The sequence below is a fragment of the Zonotrichia albicollis genome, chromosome 24, assembly GCF_047830755.1.
Source record: "Zonotrichia albicollis isolate bZonAlb1 chromosome 24, bZonAlb1.hap1, whole genome shotgun sequence".
Lineage (NCBI taxonomy): Eukaryota > Metazoa > Chordata > Aves > Passeriformes > Passerellidae > Zonotrichia > Zonotrichia albicollis.
The window spans coordinates 42,675-61,391 of record NC_133842.1 but is presented as its reverse complement, the minus strand read 5'-3'; the positions used below and the strand labels follow the sequence as shown (position 1 = coordinate 61,391).

Below are 18,717 nucleotides of genomic sequence, written 5' to 3'. Positions count from 1 at the left end.
TTTGGGGGGAATTTGGGGTGATTTTAGTGAATTTTGGGGTGAAAATTCGGGAATTTTTGGGGGGATTTTGGGTCAATTCTGGGTCAATTTTTGGGTCAATTTTTGCCCATTTTGGTGCCGCCCCCCCCCCCCATGCAGAGGATGTGGCCGGGGGTGGGGGAGGGGCGGGGACACCTCGGGGACATTTTGGGGGTGACACCGGAAGGGGGGGGAGGGGAGGTGACACCGGGGGGGGAGGGGCGGGGCCAGCAAGGCCACCAAAAAATGGCCAAAATTGGCAAAAATTGCAAAAATTGGGAAAAAATTGCAAAAATTGGCAAAAATTGGGGAAAAATGACCCCAAATCCCTCTGAAATGTCCCCAAATGGCCGCAAAATCCCAAATTTGCCCCTGAATCCCCCCAAATTGTCCCCCAAATGTCCCCAAACCCCCTTAAAATGCCCCCAAATCCCCCCGAAATCCCCTGAATTGTCCCCAGTTGGCCCCGAATGCCCCCAAAATGACCCAAAATATCACAAAAAAAACCCCATTAATTGTCCCCAAACCCCCTGAATTGTCCCCAATCTGTCCCGCAGGTGCCCCCCCCGCTGGCGCTGCTCCTGGCCCTGTTGGTCACCGCCCCCTCCTCCCCTGGCCCCGCCCCCTCCCTCGATGGCCCCGCCCCCTTTGCCGGCCCCGCCCCCGCCGGGTGCCGCCGTGCCCGCGGCCCCGCCTGCGCACGCGCGCGCCCCGCCCCCGCCCTGGATGCGCTCGGGCGCGGCTTTGACGTCACCAAGATGGAGATGGCGGCGGGGCGGGCCCTGGACATCGGGGACACGGGGGACACCCTTGGGGACAGTGGGGACACCTGGGATGGATGGGACGGACATGGGGACATTGGGGACACCTGGGATGGGGACACCTGGGACGGATGGGACGGACACGGTGACAATGGTGGAACCTGGGCAACCCACGGGGACACCTTGGGCCTTGGGAAACATGGCGGCCCTGGAGGTGACAGCGGTGGCCGTGGTGGCCCCGGGAACGGCCACGGCGGCCCCATTGGTGGCTCCGGGGTTGGTTCTGGTGGCACTCGGGGTCACCACGGTGGCCCTGGTGGCAGCTGGGGTGACAGTGGTGGGATGAGGGGTGGCTCTGGCGGCCCCGTTGGTGGCCCTGGTGACAGCGATGGCCCCAGCGGTGACAATGGCGATGTCCCCAGGGGTGGCCGCCGGTGTGTGCTGTGTCCCGACGCCCTGCACTCGATGTCCCCCCCGCCGCGTCCCCTCCGCCATTGGCGGCTGGCGCTCCGGCCGCCGCTGCCGCCGCCAGTCCCGGGTGGCCGCGGGGGCGTCGGCCGTGGGCACGGCGGTGACGTCATCGGTGACCAAGGGGTGGAGCTTCGGGGTGTCGTGGGGCAGGGGGCGGGGCCTGGGCGTGCTGGGGGAGGGGTCTCAGTCGCGCGTGGCGCAGGAGGGGCTGCGGTGGCAGCGGCAGGACCGGAGCGCCCTCAGCTGGCAGGAGCTGGTGTGCACATTCTATTGGTGAGCGGCCTTCATCCTCATCATCATCATCATCCTCATCATCCTCAGCTTCATCCTCATCCTCAGCTTCATCCTCAGCTTCATCCTCAGCTTCACCTTCATCTTCCTTATCTTCCTTGGCTTGGTCTTTATCTCTGTCCTCATGTCCATGGTGTGGCGCCCTCAGCTGGCAGGAGCTGGTCTGCACCTTCTATTGGTGAGCGGCCTTCATCCTCATCATCCTCATCCTCATCTTCATGTTCATCTTCATCTTCATCCTTATCTTCTTCTTCCTTATCTTCCTTATGTTCCTTGGTTTTGTCTCCACCTTCATCTTCATCTTCTTCCTCTTTATCTTCCTTATCTTACATGGCTTTGTCCTCCATCTTTGTGTTCTTCATCTTCATCTTCATCTTCATCCTTGTCTTCATTTTTATCTTCTCATCATCTTCATCCTCATCTTCATCTTCATCTTTGTCTTGGTCTTCATTTCCATGTTCCTCATCTTCATCTTCATCATTGTCTTCCTCATCTTCATCCTCATCTTCATCCTTATCTTCTTCTCCCTTATCTCCCTTGGTTTTGTCTCCATCTTCATCTCATCGTCATCCTCATCTTCTTCATCCTCATCCTGAAATCCTCCCCTCCCCCACCAAACTGACCACTGCCAGAGTGACCACTCTGGACAAACTGACCCTCTGGACAAAGTGACCACTGCCAAAGTGACCAGTCTGAAAGTGACCACTCCTAGAGTGACCACTGCCAAAGTGACCACTCCCCTCAAAGTGACCACTCCAATGTGACCGATCCCCTCTCAAAGTGACCAAAGTGACCCCTGCCAAAGTGACCATTCCCCCCCAAACTGACCACTCAGAAAGTGGCCATTCGGAAAGTGACCGCTGCTCCCAAAGTGACCATTCCAAACTGACCAGTCCAAAAGTGACCACTGCCCCCAAAATGACCACTCCCAAAAGTGACCATTCTGAAATTGACCATTCCAAACTGACCAAACCAAAACTGACCAGTCTAAAAGTGACCAGTCCAAAAGTGACCATTCCTCAGCAAACTGACCACTCCCAAAGTGACCACTGCAAAGTGACCATTCCAAACCGACCAGTCCAAAACTGACACTTGAAGTGACCACTGCCAAAGTGACCAAACCAAGAGTGACCATTCTGAAGTGACCATTCCAAACTGACCAAACCAAAAGTGACCATTCCAAACTGACCAAACCAGAACTGACCACTCCCAGAGTGACCATTTCAAACTGACCAAACCAAAAGTGACCATTCCAAACCGACCAAACCAGAACTGACCACTCCCAGAGTGACCATTTCAAACTGACCAAACCAAAAGTGACCATTCCAAACCGACCAAACCAGAACTGACCACTCCCAGAGTGACCATTTCAAACTGACCACTCCCAGAGTGACCATTCCAAACTGACCAAACCAGAACTGACCACTCCCAGAGTGACCATTTCAAACTGACCAAACCAAGAGTGACCATTCCAAACTGACCAAACCAGAACTGACCACTCCCAGAGTGACCATTCCAAACTGACCAAACCAGAACTGACCACTCCCAGAGTGACCATTCCAAACTGACCAAACCGGAACTGACCACTCCCAGAGTGACCATTCCAAACTGACCACTCCCAGAGTGACCGTTCCCACGCTGACCACTGTCCGTGCCCCCCCAGGACGTGGCTGGAGCCTTCGGCCGCTCGCCCCTCGCCCTCGTTCCTGCGCGCCGTCCGGTCACTCCCGCCGCACTTCACTCCGGCCACGGCCGGACTCTACGCCGAGCTGGTGTCCGGCTGGGGCACCCACGCCGTGGTGGCCGCGCGCCTGGGCGGCCGGCTCCGGACGCTGACCGCCGTCCGGCTGTGCCGCGCCGCCATGGCCGGAGTGGGCGCGCAGGAGGCGTCCGACTGCCTGCGGACGGAGCTGACCTTCGGCCCGGCCGGAGGGGCCCGAGCGGGCCGCGTGCCGGACGTCCGGCGCGGCCACCGAGGGCAACGTCAGCTTCGGCGAGTTCTTCGGCCAGCGGCTGCTCGAGGTGGACGGCGGCGCTGACCGCGACGGCGACCTGGCCTTCGGGCGGGCCGCAGGACTTCGGCCGCTGGCTCAAGGGCGTCCCCGCGGCTCCGGCCGTGGTCGAGGCCGACCTTTGGCCGCTGGACGCGCTCGTGCCGCGGAGTGACCCCCGGCGGCGGTCACTGCGGGCGGCCATCAGGAGCTACGTGGCGGCCAAAGCGCTGAGGGTCAACTGTTCCTGTGGCCGGAGTGGTCAGCAAGGTCAGTGGTCATTGTCATTGTGGGCATTGTGGGCATTGTGGTCATTGTGGTCAGTGGTCACTGTGGGCGGCCATCAGGAGCTACGTGGCGGCCAAAGCGCTCAGGGTCAACTGCTCCTGCGGCCGGAGTGGTCAGCAAGGTCAGTGGTCATTGTGGGCATTGCGGGCATTGTGGTCATTGTGGGCATTGTGGGCATTGGGTCAGTGGTCACTGCGGGCGGCCATCAGGAGCTACGTGGCGGCCAAAGCGCTCAGGGTCAACTGCACCTGCGGCCGGAGTGGTCAGCAAGGTCAGTGGTCATTGTGGTCATTGGGTCAGTGGTCACTGCGGGCGGCCATCCGGAGTTATGTGGCGGCCCAAAGCGCTGAGGGTCAACTGCACCTGTGGTGGACATGGCTGGAGTGGTCAGCAAGGTCAGTGGTCATTGTGGTCATTGTGGGCATTGCGGTCATTGTGGTCAGTGGTCACTGCGGACGGCCATCCGGAGTTATGTGGCGGCCAAAGCGCTGAGGGTCAACTGCTCCTGTGGCCGGAGTGGTCAGCAAGGTCAGTGGTCATTGTGGGCATTGTGGGCATTGTGGTCATTGTGGTCATTGGGTCAGTGGTCACTGCGGCGGGCCATCAGGAGTTATGTGGCGGCCAAAGCGCTGAGGGTCAACTGCTCCTGTGGTGGACATGGCCGGAGTGGGAAGTGGTCAGTCAGGTGAGTGGTCAGTTCAGTGGTCATTGTGGTCAGTGGTCACTGCGGGCGGCCATCCGGAGCTACGTGGCGGCCAAAGCGCTCAGGGTCAACTGCTCCTGCGGCCGGAGTGGTCAGCAAGGTGAGTGGTCAGTGCAGTGGTCATTGTGGTCATTGTGGGCATTGTGGGGCATTGTGGGCATTGTGGGCATTGTGGTCATTGGGTCAGTGGTCACTGCGGGCGGCCATCAGGAGCTATGTGGCGGCCAAAGCGCTGAGGGTCAACTGCAGCTGTGGTGGACATGGCCGGGAGTGGTCAGTCAGGTGAGTGGTCATTGTTATTGTGGGGCATTGTGGTCATTGTGGGCATTGTGGTCATTGGTCAGTGGTCACTGCAGGCGGCCATCAGGAGTTACGTGGCGGCCAAAGCGCTGAGGGTCAACTGCTCCTGCGGCCGGAGTGGTCAGCAAGGTCAGTGGAGTGGTCAGTGGTCATTCTGATGGTCAGCAGTGTGGTCATTGGAATGGTCAAGAGCCAATGACCACATCAATGGCCACACCAAATGACCACCACGATGACCACTGCACTGACCACTGGGATGACCGCCATGATGACCACACCAATGCCCAGCCTGATGACCACCACAATGACCACTCCACTGACCACCATGATGACCACACCAATGTCCACTCCCATGGTCAATGACCACACCAATGAATGTCCTGATGACCACCATGATGACCAATGGCCACCCCAATGACCACTGACCACCATGATGACCACACCACTGACCACACCACTGACCACGGCACTGACCATCACAATGACCACCATGATGACCACTCCACTGACCACACCAATGGTCAATGACCACTCCACTGACCACCACAGTGACCGCTGACCATGCCGTTGATTTTCCAGGTGACCGCCTGAGTGACCACCTGAGTGACCACCCGTGCCACTGTCCGTGCTCGGCCACGCCCCTTCCTGTGGGGCGGGTCCCCGTGCTGCCCCGCCCCACGCGGGCCTGGCGCACCTGTCCGTGATGGTGAGTGACCACTGAGTGACCACTGACCAGTGACCACCAGAATGACCACTGACCACTCCAGTGACCAATGACCACACCAATGACCTCAGTGATGACCACTCCATTGACCACCATGATGACCAATGACCAATGACCGCAGCAATGACCACCACACTGACCACTGAGCATTCCAGTGACCACTGACCAATAACCAATAACCACAGCAATGACCAATAACCACTGACCAATAACCAATGCCCAATGCCCACACCAATGATGACCACTGACCACTGACCACTGTCCGTGCAGATTCTAGGTGGCCGTGGCTGGCGTGGCGACCTGCTGACCGCCACGGACGCCTACGTCCGCGTGTCCTTCGCTGACCAATGACCACTGACCAATAACCAATAACCAATAACCACAGCAATGACCAATAACCAATGACCACAGCAATGACCAATAACCAATGACCACTGACCATTTCACTGACCACTGACCATCACAATGACCACCACATTGCCCACTGACCACAGCAATGACCAATAACCACTGACCAATGCCCAATGCCCACACCAATGATGACCACTGACCACTGACCACTGTCCGTGCAGATTCTAGGTGGCCGGGGGTGGCGTGGCGACCTGCTGACCGCCACGGACGCCTACGTCCGCGTGTCCTTCGCTGACCAATGACCACTGACCAATAACCAATGACCACAGCAATGACCAATAACCAATGACCACTGACCATTGCACTGACCACTGACCATCACAATGACCATCACAATGACCACTGACCATTGCACTGACCACTGACCATTGCACTGACCACTGACCATCACAATGACCACCACATTGACCACTGACCACAGCAATGACCAATATACCCACTGACCAATAACCAATGACCAGTGCCCACACCAATGATGACCACTGACCACTGACCACTGTCCGTGCAGATTCTAGGTGGCCGGGGGGTGGCGTGGCGACCTGCTGACCGCCACGGACGCCTACGTCCGCGTGTCCTTCGCTGACCAATGACCATTGCACTGACCACTGACCACTGTCCGTGCAGATTCTAGGTGGCCGGGGGTGGCGTGGCGACCTGCTGGACCGCCACGGACGCCTACGTCCGCGTGTCCTTCGCTGACCGCCGCGCCCGGACGTCCACGGCCTGGAACTCGGACCGGCCGCGCTGGGGTCAGCGGCTGGACCTGGGGTGTGGTCACTCTGCGGCCGGGGGCGCAGCTGGAGCTGCAGGTGTGGGACGAGGACCACGGCTGGGACGATGACCGGCTGGGCTCGTGCCTTTGGCCACTGACCGCTGGCCGCTGGCCGGAGCGCTCCTGCTTCCCCGGGGGTGGACGCTTGGACTTTGGAGTGACCGCTGAGTGCGGGCCGGCGCTGGCCGGAGCCCTGTGCACCGACTACCGGCCGGCCACGCCCAGGGGCGGGGCTGGCGTGGTGGGCGGGGCCCCGTGGCCGCCCGAGGCCGCTGATTGGGCGGAGTTTGTGGAGGAGGGGGAGGAGCCAGAGGAGGAGGAAGGGGCGGGGTTTGTGCAGAGATTCTTTGAGGTTCCAGAAGGTTCCGCCGGGGGAAAAAAACCCAAATTTGGCCCAAAATTGGGGTCCCCAAAACCCCAAAATTTGTCCCGGTTTGAGGAGGGTGGGGATGAAGGGTTTGGCAGCAAAAAGGCCAAATTTGGGGAAAATTTGGGGTCAGGAAAAGCCCAAAAATTGTCCCAGTTTGAGGAGGGGGAGGATGAAGGTTTTGGCAGCAAAAAGGCCAAATTTGGGGAAAATTTGGGGTCAGGAAAAGCCCAAAAATTGTCCCAGTTTGGGGAGGGTGGGGATGAAGGTTTTGGCACCAAAAATGCTAAAAATGCCAAATTTGGCGCGTTTCGGAGGGTATCGGGAATGACCACAAAAATCCCAAATCTGACCCGAATTTGGGGTCTCAAAAAACCCAAAAATGGGCCCCAGTTTGGGGAGGATGAGGATGGTGAAGATGAAGATGATGAAAAGCCAAAAATGCCAAAAAACCCAAATTTGGGCCATTTTGGGATGGGATAGAAAATGACCCCAAAAATCCCAAATTTGGGGAAAATTTGGGTCAGGAAAAGCCAAGAATGGTCACAATTTGAGGAGGATGGAGACGAAGATTTTGGCACCGAAAATCCCAAATTTGGGCCATTTCGGGAGAGTATTTGGGATGAGTCCAAAAACCCCAAAAATCCCAAATCTGACCCAAACCTGGGGTCCCAAAACCCCCAGAAATCCTCCAGTTTGGCCCAGTTTGGCCCCAGTTTGACGAGGATGAAGATGAGGAAGACGAAGGCACCAAAAAAGCCAAAAACCCCAAATTCGGCCAATTTGGGAAGGCCCAAAAAAGGGCTTTTGGAAGAGCACCAAAAACCCCAAATCCCACCCAAATTTGGGGTCTCACCAACCCCCAAAATCCTCCCAGTCTGGCCCGGTTCAATCCCAGTTCGGTGACGAAGACGACGGTGAAGACGAAGGCCCCAAAAACCCCAAAAACCCCAAATTTGGCCAATTTTGGGAGCTCCCGAGGGCTCCAAAAAGGTTTTTTGGGAGCGCCCCGAAAACCCCGAATCCGCCCCAATTTGGGGCTCCCGAAATTTCCCGAAATCCGCCCGGTTTGGCCCAGTTTGGTCCCGGTTCGGTGAGGATGAGGATGATGATGATGAAGATGAAGAAATCAGCGACGCCGAATTTCAGCGACTTTGGGACCTGGCCGAGGAAAACCCCGAAAACCCCGAATCCGACCCAATTTGGGGCTCCCGAAAACGCTCCCGGTTCGGCTGAGGATGAGGATGATGAAGATGATGAAGACGAAGGCCCCAAAAACCCCAAATTTGGCCAATTTCGGGAGCTCCCAGAAGGTCCCAAAAACCCCGAATCCGACCCAAATTTGGGGTCCCGAAAAGCCCCGAAACCGCCCCGGTTTGGCCCAGTTTGGGGAGGATGAGGATGAGGATGGGTGATGATGGTGATGGGGGGGGGATGAAGGCTCCGAATTTGGGGCCTTTAGCCCGAAAATTTTGGGGGGGGGAGGGGAAATAAAGAATTGAGCAGCAGAAATGAACTGGTTTGGACTGGTCTGGACTGGTTTGGACTGGGACGGGGATTTGGGGCACTTTGGGCACTTTTGGGGATTTTTAAAAAATTTTTGGGGTTTTTTTTTTTATTTTTGGGGATTTTTTTTATTTTTGGGGGATTTTTTTTGGATTTTTTTTGGGGATTTTTAAGGATTCTTTGGGATTTTTAAAATTTTTTGGGATTTTTTTGGGGATTTTTTATTTTATTTTTTGGGGGGATTTTTTGGGGATTTTTTTATTTTATTTTTTGGGGGGATTTTTGTTTTTTTTGGGAATTTTTTTTTTTTATTTTTGGGGTTTTTTGGGGGATTTTTTGGGGATTTTTTTTTAGATTTTTGGGTTTTTTTGGGGGGATTTTTTGGGTTTGTTTTTTGGGGTTTTTTTGGGATCTTTGGTGGATTTTTCGGGGGACTTTTTTGGGGATTTTTGGGGTTTTCTTGGGGTGATTTTTTGGGGATTAATTTTGGGGATTTTATTGGGATTTTTTGGGGGAAATTTTTTTTTTTATTTTTTGAGGGATTTTTGGGGGGGATTTTTGGTTTTTTTGGGGGGGGATTTTTTGGGGCTTTTTTAGTTGTTTTTTTTTTTTTTTTTTGGATATTTTGGGGCATTTTTTTGGCGAATTTGGCAGATTTGGGGGGGGATTTTTGGGGGATTATTTGGGTTTTTTTCAGGGGGGAATTTGGAGGATTTTGGGGTTTTCGACCCCCCCACCCCACAATTTCTGGGTGGAGGTTTTTGGGTCAAATTTGGGGGATTTTGGGGTTGGATTTGAAGGATTTTTGGGCTGACTTTGGACGAGTTTCCGGACTGAATTTGAAGGATTATTTTATTTTTGGGTCAATTTTCAAGGTTTTTTGGGCGTTTGTGGCGTTTTGGGGGGTGGATTTGGGGCATTTTGGGCTGAATTTGGAGGATTTTGGGGTTTCTGCGACTCCCCAAGCTCTGGCGGGGATTTTTGGGTCGATTTTCGAGGTTTTTGGGGTTTTGGGGCCCCTCCCTGTGCAGGGCGGGGATTTTGGGTTGATTTTTGAGGTTTTTGGGTTTTGGGGCCCCTCCCTGTGCAGGGCGGGGATTTTGGGGCGTTTTTGGGGTTTTTTTGGGTCCCCGCCCCGGGCCGCGCTTCCGGCGCTGCCACTTCCTGAGGTACCGGGGGGGGTTTGGGGCCAATCCGGGGGGATTTGGGCAAATCCGGGCGGGATTTGGGGGTTTGGGCGAATCCGGGGGGAACCTCGGCGAGTTTGGGGGGAAATCGGGGGATTTGGGGATTTTGGGGGAATTTGGGGAATTTTGGCAGGATTTGGGGGGGTCGGAGGAAAATTTGGGGGATTTGGGGGGAATTTGGGGAAGTTTGGGTGAGTTTGGGGCATTTTGGGGATTTTGGGGGGATTTTGGGGCGGTTTTGGAGGGATTTTGGGGGGGATTTGGGTGAGTTTGGGGGGAAATTCAGGGGATTTGGGGAAATTTGGGGTGAATTTGGGGCATTTTGGGTAAAAACGGGACGGTTTTGGGGGGATTGGAGGATTTGGGGAAATTTGGAGCATTTGGGGGGAATTTTGGGGGGAATTTGGGGGAAAATTGGGGGGATTTTGGGCAAAATTGGAGGTTTTTGGTGAAATTTGGGGGAGTGGGGGGAAACGTGGAGATTTTTGGGGGATTTTGGGTAAAACTGGAGGGGTTTGGGGGATTTGGGGATGAAATTTGGGGCATTTTGGTGGAATTTGGGGGATCTGGGGGGATTTTGGGGAATTTTGGGGCTTTTTGAGGGATTTGGGGCGATTCCTTGAATTCCGGGGGGGAATTTGGAGAAATTTTGGGTGGAATTTCGGTGTTTGGGGGAAACTTTGTGGATTTTGGGCGGAATTTTGGGAGCGATTTGGGGATTTTTGGTGATTTTGGGGTCACTTTGTTGGGTTTTTGACGTTTTGGGGGAATTTTGGGGTTTTTGGTGTCTCTGACCCCTCCCCCCCCCCCCCACAGGTGCCCCTCCCCCACCATGGGGCCCCTCCCCCCCCTCTGGATCCTCCTGCTGACCATCGGTGACCACAGAGTGACCACACTGACCACTACGGCCACAGTGACCACTGGGACCGCCCCGAGTGACCACAGAGTGACCACTGGGACCACAGTGAGCCCCGAGAGTGTCCAAATGACCACTACGGCCACAGTGACCGCCCCGAGTGACCCCAGAGTGACCACTGGGACCACAGTGGCCCCCGAGAGTGCCCAAATGACCACAGTGACCATCGGGACCACCAAGAGTAACCAACTGACCACTACGGCCACAGTGACCCCCGGGAGTGACCAACTGACCCCTGGGACCACACTGACCATCGAGACCACCCAGAATAACCAACTGACCACTACGGCCATTGGGACCACTGGGACTGACCAACTGACCACAGTGACCACCACGAGCCCCCCAGGCCACCGAGTGACCACTGGGAGTGACCAACTGACCCCTACGGCCTTTGGGACCACTGGGACTGACCAACTGACCACAGTGACCCCCACGAGCCCCTCAGGCCACGGAGTGACCACCGAGGGCCGAGTGACCGCCGGGAGTGACCGAGTGACCCCTGCTGACCACAGAGTGACCACCGAGAGCCACCGAGTGACCACCGGGGGTGACCCCGATGCCCTCAGGCCACGGAGTGACCGTTGGTGACCAAATGACCACTGGTGACCATGGAGTGACCGTTGGTGACCCCGCCGTGACCCCTGACCCCCGCGGTGACCCCGCGCTGGCCCCTCCCCCTGCTGGTTGCCATGGTGACCGTGGGAGCTTTGGCCGCCCTGGTGGGGGCGGGGCTGCGCTGGGGGCGGGGCCGGCGGGGGGAGTGGGCGGGGCCAGGACGGGCCCGAAAGGGGGCGGAGCTTGGGGAGTGGGCAGGGCCAGCGCCTGCCCTGGGGGAGGGGGAGGAGCCCGGGGAGGGGGCGGGGCTGAGGCCGGAGGAGGGGGCGGGGCCTGGGGAGGAGGGGGCGGGGCTGACGGGGCTGGGGGCGGGGCTTGAGGCCACGGTGGCCCTGGGGCAGGTGGGGGAGGGCTGAGAACGTTCCGGGGGGCGGTGGGGGAGGGGCGGGAGGGGGGGGGAGGGGGGGCCCTGGTGAGGGGGGGGGGGGGGTGGAGGGGAAATTTGGGGGAAATTTTGGGATTTTTTAAAAATAATTTTTGGGATTTAAAAAACAATTTTTAAAAAATTTTTAAAAATTTTAAAAAATGTAGAGAAATTTGGGGATTTTGGGGGATTTTTTTTTAATTTTGGGGCTTTTGGGGGGAATTTGGGATTTTTTGCGGTTTTTTTTTTATTGTGGGGATTTTTGGGGAGGGTTGGGGAAATTTGGATATTATTGGGGATTTTTGGTTTCTTCTTTTTGTACTTGGGGATTTTTGGGGGAGAATTTTGGGGATTTTGAGATTTTTGGGGTTGATCCCAAAAGAGAGAGGACGTTTTGGGAATTTTTGGGGTTCGTAAAATAATTTTGGGGGATTTGGGGAATTTTTAGTGGATTTTTGGAATAAAAAATATTCACAAAAATGGGCAAAAGAGGGAAGAAGCTTTTGTGGGGTTGGAGGATGAGAAATTGGGGAGAGAAACGCGGAAATTGGGATAAATCTGCAAAAAATGGGGGAAAAAAATCCCAACAAAAGTGGAGAAAAATTCCAAACATTCGGGGTAAAAATCCCCAAATTTGGGAAAAACCCCAAAATGTGGGGAAACAGACCCAGAAATGGGGAAAAAATCCAAAAAAATGGGGAAAAACTCTGAAAGCAAGTGGAAAACAAATCCCCAAAAATTGCAAAAAAAAAAACCCCAAAAAATTGGGATAAAATCCCCCAAAATTTGGGGTAAAACCCCCCAAAATCGGCACCAGGGACCCCCAACCCGGGACCCCTCCCCTCCCCCCCCCGCCCCTCCCCCCCCCCAATGACGACAACACCAAAATTTTGATTTTTTTTTTTTTTGTCTTGTTTTTTGTTTTTTGTTTTTTTCCCATTTTTCTTCCAAAACGCCCCCAAAAGTGGGGGGGGGGGGGGGCGGGTGGGGGAGGGGCGGGTACAAAAATAAACCCGGGGGGGGGGGTGAGGGGCGGGGGGGGGAGGGGGCGTGGCCGACCCTGCCCCTCCCCCCACCCCCCCTCCCTTTGTAGTGTTTTTGGGTTTTTTTGGGGGATTTTTGGGGTTTTGGGGGTGGGGGAGGGGGCGGGGGCGGGGTCAGTCCGGGTGGGTGGGGCGGGGCGGGGTCCGGGGGGGTGGGGGAGGGGTCGGAGCGGCTCCCGGAGCGACCTAAGGGGGGGGGGGAGGGGAGAAAATGGCGAATTTCAGTGAAATCGCCCCAAAAATCCCACACATTTCCCTCTAAATATCCCCGAAAAAAAATCCCAAAATTTCCCCCTAAAAATCCCCCAAAATTCCCCTCTAAAAATCCCCCAATTTCCCCATAAAAATTCCCCAAAAAATCCCAAAATTTCCCTCTAAATATCCCCCAACAAAACCCAAAATTTCCCCCCAAAAATCCCCAAAAAATCCCCAAAATTTCCCCCCAAAAAGAAAAAAAAATCCTAAAATTTCCCCCTAAAAATCCCAAAAAAATCCCCAAAATTTCCCCCAAAATCCCCAAAATTTCCCCCTAAAAATCCCCCAAAATTCCCCTCTAAAAATCCCCCAATTTCCCCATAAGAATTCCCAAAATAATCCCAAAATTTCCCTCTAAAATCCCCAAAAAAACCCAAGATTTCCTCCCAAAAATCCAAAAAAAATCCTAAAATTTCCCCCTAAAAATCCCCAACTTTCGCTCTAAATATCCCCAAAAAATCCCAAAATTTCCCCACTAAAAATTCCCCCAAAATCCCAAAATTTCATTCAAAAAATGCCCAAAAAAATCTCAAAAGTTCCCTCTAAAATCCCCCAAAAAATCCCAAGATTTCCCCCCAAAGATCTCCAAAATAATCCCAAAATTTCCCTCTAAAAATTCCCCAAAAAAATCCCCAAAGAAATCCCAAAATTTCCCCCTAAAAAATCCCCAAATTTCCCCATAAAAATTCCCAATTTTCCCTCTAAATATCCCCCCCAAAAGTCCCAAAATTTCCCCACTAAAAAATCCCCCCAAAATCCCAAAATTTCATTCAAAAAATCCCCCAAAAAAATCCCAAAATTTCCCTCTAAAACCCCCAAAAAAATCCCAAGATTCCCCCTAAAGATCCCCGAAAATAATCCCAAAATTTCCCCCTAAAAATTCCCCAAAAAATCCCCAAAGAAATCCCAAAATTTCCCCCTAAAAATCCCCAAATTTCCCCATAAAAATTCCCAAAATAATCCCAAAATTTCCCCTTAAAAATCCCCAAATTTCCCCATAAAAATTCCCAAAATAATCCCAGAATTTCCCCCCCTAAAAATCCCAACGTTCCCCACTTTAACCCTTTTAAACCCCACTTTAACCCATTTTAGCCCATTTTTAACCAAAGTTTTACCAAAATCACAGTTTTTTTACCCCAAATGCGGTGCGAGGCCACCACGTGGCTGAGCAGGGTGACCCCAAAATCCCAATTTAACCCTTTAAATCCCATTTTAACCCTTTAAATCCCAATTTAACCTCCTGAAACCCCCCAAAATCCCGTTTTTTCCCCGAATTTTACCAAAATCGCGGGATTTTACCCCAAATCCTGTGCGAGGCCACCACGTAGCTGAGCAGGGTGACCCCAAAATCCCAATTTAACCCCTCACATCCCAATTTAACCCTTTAAATCCCACTTTAACTCCATTTTAACCCATTTTTTCCCCGAATTTTCCCAAAATCGCGGTTTTTTACCCCAAATCCTGTGCGAGGCACCACGTGGCTGAGCAGGGTGACCCCAAAATCCCAATTTAACCCCTCACATCCCAATTTAACCCTTTAAATCCAATTTAACTCCATTTTAACCCATTTTTTCCCCGAATTTTCCCAAAATCGCGGGATTTTACCCCAAATCCGGTGCGAGGCCACCACGTAGCTGAGCAGAGGTGACGTCGCTGGGCCCCCCCGACTCGAGGGGGATGGGGTGCACCCGGAAGTGCTCGAGCATGTCGAAGATGCTCTGGAACCAGAGGTGCTGCACGCGGCACTGCAGGGACTCGTTCAGGGATAAACGTAAATGCTGTGGGCCAAAATGAGAGAAATTAACCCAAAATTAGCCTGGAAATGACCGAAATATGTAACAGGATCAGCAGCCCAAAAATCCCAAAAATTGACCCAAAAATCCCAAAGATTGACCCAAAAACGGGCTCTGGAACAACGCGGCACTGCAGCGACCCATTGAGGGATAATCACAAATGCTGTGGGCCAAAAATACCCAAAAATTGTTAAAATGAACCCAAAATTAGCCTGAAAATCATCCAAATATGTAACAGGATCAGCAGCCCAAAAATGGCACAGATTGAGCCAAAAATCCCAAAGATTGACCCAAAACGGGCTCTGGAACCAGAGGTGCTGAACGCAGCACTGCAGGGATTCATTGAGGGATAAATGGAAATGCTGTGGGCCAAAAATGAGAGAAATTAACCCAAAATTCAGTCCAAAATGAGCCAGAAATGGCACAGGATTAACAGCCAAAAAATGGCACAGATTGACCCAAAAATGCCAAAGATTGACCCAAAACGGGCTCTGGAACCAGAGGTGCTGCACGCGGCACTGCAGGGATTCATTGAGGGACAAATATAAATGCTGTGGGCCAAAAATGGCAGAAATTAACCCAAAATTCAGTCCAAAATGACCCAGAAATGGAACAGGAACAGCAGCCCAAAAATGGCACAGATTGACCCAAAAATGCCAAAGATTGACCCAAAAACGGGCTCTGGAACCAGAGGTGCTGCACCCGGCACTGCAGGGATTCATTGAGGGATAAATGGAAATGCTGTGGGCCAAAAATGGCAGAAATTAACCCAAAATTAACCTGGAAATGACCCAAATATGTAACAGGATCAGGAGCCCAAAAATGGCACAGATTGACCCAAAAATCCCAAAGATTGACCCAAAACGGGTTAAAAGAACCCGTTGGGCAAGAACCATCGAGTTTTTTGCAGAAAATTCAGGTTTTTCCCAATTTTTCGGTTTTTCAGCCCAAAACCCACCTTGGCCTTGCCCTGCACGTTGAAGGTCAGCACGAACCCCGAATATTCAATATAAAATCCCATTTTTGGCCATAGAATCCCCCATTTTTTGGGCTAGAACCACCGGGTTTTTTTGCAGAAAATTCAGTTTTTTCCCAATTTTTCGGTTTTTCAGCCCAAAACCCACCTTGGCCTTGCCCTGCACGTTGAAGGTCAGCACGAACTCGCCCCTCCGGGTCTCGCTCTGCCGCACCAGGAAGACGCCGTGGCCGCCCCGCCCCCCTGCAGCACGAGCTGCGCGGCGCGCATGCGCGGACAGCGTCCCGTGGAACCACGGCCACGCCCCCAGCTCCGCGCCGGACACGCCCCCCGCCGAGGCCACGCCCCCCTCGGGCTCCGCGGGAAAACCCGCCGGGATCGGGAGGGGGCGGGGCCAAGGCAGGGGGCGGGGCCAACGGGGGAGGGGCGGGGCCGAGGGGGAAGGGGAAGGAGGGGGCGGGACCTGGAGAGAGAAAATGGAGAGAAAAATGAGAAAAATTCGGGAAAAAATGGGGAATCTAGCACAAAATTGAGGAATTTGGAGGAAATGTAGGGAGATTTAGGGAAAATTAGCGGGAAATTTGGGGGATTTATAGGGGAAAGTCCCCAAATCTCCAATTTTCCCTGAAAATCTCTCCAAAAATCCCCAAACCACCCAAAATCCTCATTTTTCACCCCAATTTTCCCCCCAAAAAAATTCCCCCAAAATCCCATATTTCCCCCCCAAAATCCCCAATTTTCACCCCAAAAAATCCACAAAATTCCCAATTTTCTTTCAAATTTGCCCCCAATATTCCCCGAGTTCCCATTTTTGTCCCAAATTCCCCAAAATCCCCATTTTGCCTCCCCAAAATCCCCGTTTTTCCCAGTTTCCCGGATTTTCGGCCCCATTTTCCCCTCACCTGACGTCACTTCCGGCGGGGGAGGGGCTCCGGGCTCCTCCAGGGGCGCGCGCGGCGCAGCAGCGGGGGGGGGCGGGGCGGGGCCCGGGCCTGGGGGAGAATTGGGGGGAGAAATCGGGAATTTGGGCAATTGGGGGATTTTGGGGTGAAAATCGGCGATTTTGGGATTTTCGCTCACCTCGTCCGGGGCCGTCGCCGCCCTCCCCCCGCAGCAGCTCCGGCTCCGAGGCGGGGGTCGGGGTCAGACCTGGGCGGAAAATGGGGAAAAATTGGGGGGGAAATGGGAAAAACGTGAGAAATTGGGGAAAAATGGGGAAAAAACGGGGAAAAATGGGAAAAAATGGGAGGAAATCGGGAAAAGGGAAAAAAATCGGGGGAAATTGGGAAAAATGGGGGAAATTGGGGGAAAATGGAAAAACATGAAAAATTGGGAAAAAATGGGGGGAAATTGGGGGAAAATTGTGGGAAATTGGGGAAAATCGGGGAGAAATTGGGAGAAAATGGGGAAAAATTGGGGGAAATTGGGAAAAACGTGAAAAATTGGGAAAAAATGGGGAAAAACGGGGAAAAATGGAGGAAATCGGGGGAAAATGGGAAAAATTGGGGGAAATTGAGAAAAGGAAAAAAAAATGGGGGAAATTAGGAAAAAATGGGGGAAAACCAAGGAAAAACTGGGGGAAATGGGGAAGGGAAATATTGGGGAAAATGTGAAGAAATTGGGGAAAATGGGGAAAAATGGGAAAAAATGGGGGGGGATTGGTGAATATGGAGAAAATGGGGAAAAATTGGGGGAAACGGGGAAAAACCAAGGAAAAATATGGGGAAAAAATAGGGAAAAATTGGGGGGAAATTAGGAAAATTTGGGCGGAAATGGGGGAAAATAAGGAAAATGGGGAAAGGGGAGTTGGAGATGGGGAAAAATTGGGAAAATGGGGGCGGAGCACTGAGGGGGAGGGGCTTTGGGGGCGGGGCTTACGTGGGGGCGGGGCCGGGCTCATCCTGCGGCTCCGGGGCCTGGGGAGGGAAAAGGGTTCAGGAAATGCAGAAAATAACCCAAAAATAACCCAAAAAAATAGCACAAAAACCCCACAGAAAACCTGAAGAAAAATCAAAAGAACCCCAGCCCCAAAAACTCCCAAAAAACTCCAAAAACCCTCAAAAAAACCAGCATAAAAACCCAAACTGCCCCCAAAAAAACAGCCCCAAAACCAGCTCCAATATCCCCAAAAACCCGAAAAAATACAGCTAAAAAACCCTAAAAAAACAGCACCCCAAACCAGCCCAAAGAGCCCCAAAAATACCCAAAAGAAACAATCTTCCAATTTTGCCCAAAATCTCCTTTATCGCCCCAATTCGCTCCCAAGGAACCAACCCCCAATTTCCACAAAATTCCCATTTTTCCCCCAAAACCCCAAATCCCCCAAATTCTAATTTTTTCCCATTTTCCCCAAAATTCCAATTTTTTCCCTATTTTTCCCAATTTTCCCGCCAAACCCACCTTGTGGGCGTGGCCTTTCTCTGGCCTCCGCCCCTTCCCCGCCGCGGCCCCCGCCCCCAGGCTCCCAGCCGGGGGGTCCCGCGCATGCGCAGGAGCCGCTCCCGCCCGGCTCTGAGGCGAATTCCGGCGGTTTTGGGGCTTCTCGGGCGGTTCCACATTTTGGGGGGAATTCCGGCGGTTTTGGGGCTTCTCCTCGGGCGGCTCCGGAGCTTGGGGCGAGTTCCGCGGGTTTTGGGGCGAATTCCGCGGGGTTTTGGGGCCAATTTCCGGCGGTTTTGGGGGCTTCTCGGGCGGTTCCGCGTTTTGGGGCGAATTCCGGGGGGTTTTGGGGCTCCCCCGAGGCGCCACTGGAGCATCCCCCGCACGCTGCGGCCGACGCTGCGCAGCGAGGAAGCGGCGGCGTGGCTTCGCTTTTGGGGCCATTTCCGAGGATTTCGGGCAAATTTCGGAGATTTCGGGGAAAGTTCTGGAGATTTCGGGGAAAGTTCCGGGGATTTTGGGGGAGATTTCCGGCGATTTCGGGGAGTTTTGAGGCGATTTCGGGGAGTTTCGGGGCCACTCGGGG

At 53.6% G+C, this 18,717-nt stretch overlaps 2 protein-coding genes across 2 annotated transcripts; one reads left to right on the top strand and one right to left on the bottom strand.

Annotated features, from left to right (window-relative positions):
* Window positions 1–1,028: 1,028 nt before the first annotated feature.
* On the top strand, window positions 1,029–5,811 carry LOC141731726 (perforin-1-like). The gene is given in 4 exon segments (XM_074558209.1): window positions 1,029–1,523; window positions 3,205–3,433; window positions 3,436–3,802; window positions 5,403–5,811. Coding segments are annotated over 4 exon segments (1,077 nt in total). The 5' UTR covers window positions 1,029–1,167; the 3' UTR covers window positions 5,528–5,811.
* Window positions 5,812–12,796: 6,985 nt separating this feature from the next.
* LOC141731733 (uncharacterized) lies at window positions 12,797–18,427 on the bottom strand. Its single transcript, XM_074558221.1, has 7 exons — window positions 18,153–18,427; window positions 17,631–17,668; window positions 16,833–16,901; window positions 16,655–16,744; window positions 15,901–16,215; window positions 14,589–14,761; window positions 12,797–12,914 (listed from the first exon to the last, which is right to left on the bottom strand). Exons 1-7 carry the CDS (start codon window positions 18,308–18,310, stop codon window positions 12,843–12,845), a joined length of 915 nt encoding a protein of 304 aa, XP_074414322.1. The 5' UTR covers window positions 18,311–18,427; the 3' UTR covers window positions 12,797–12,842.
* Window positions 18,428–18,717: the final 290 nt, after the last annotated feature.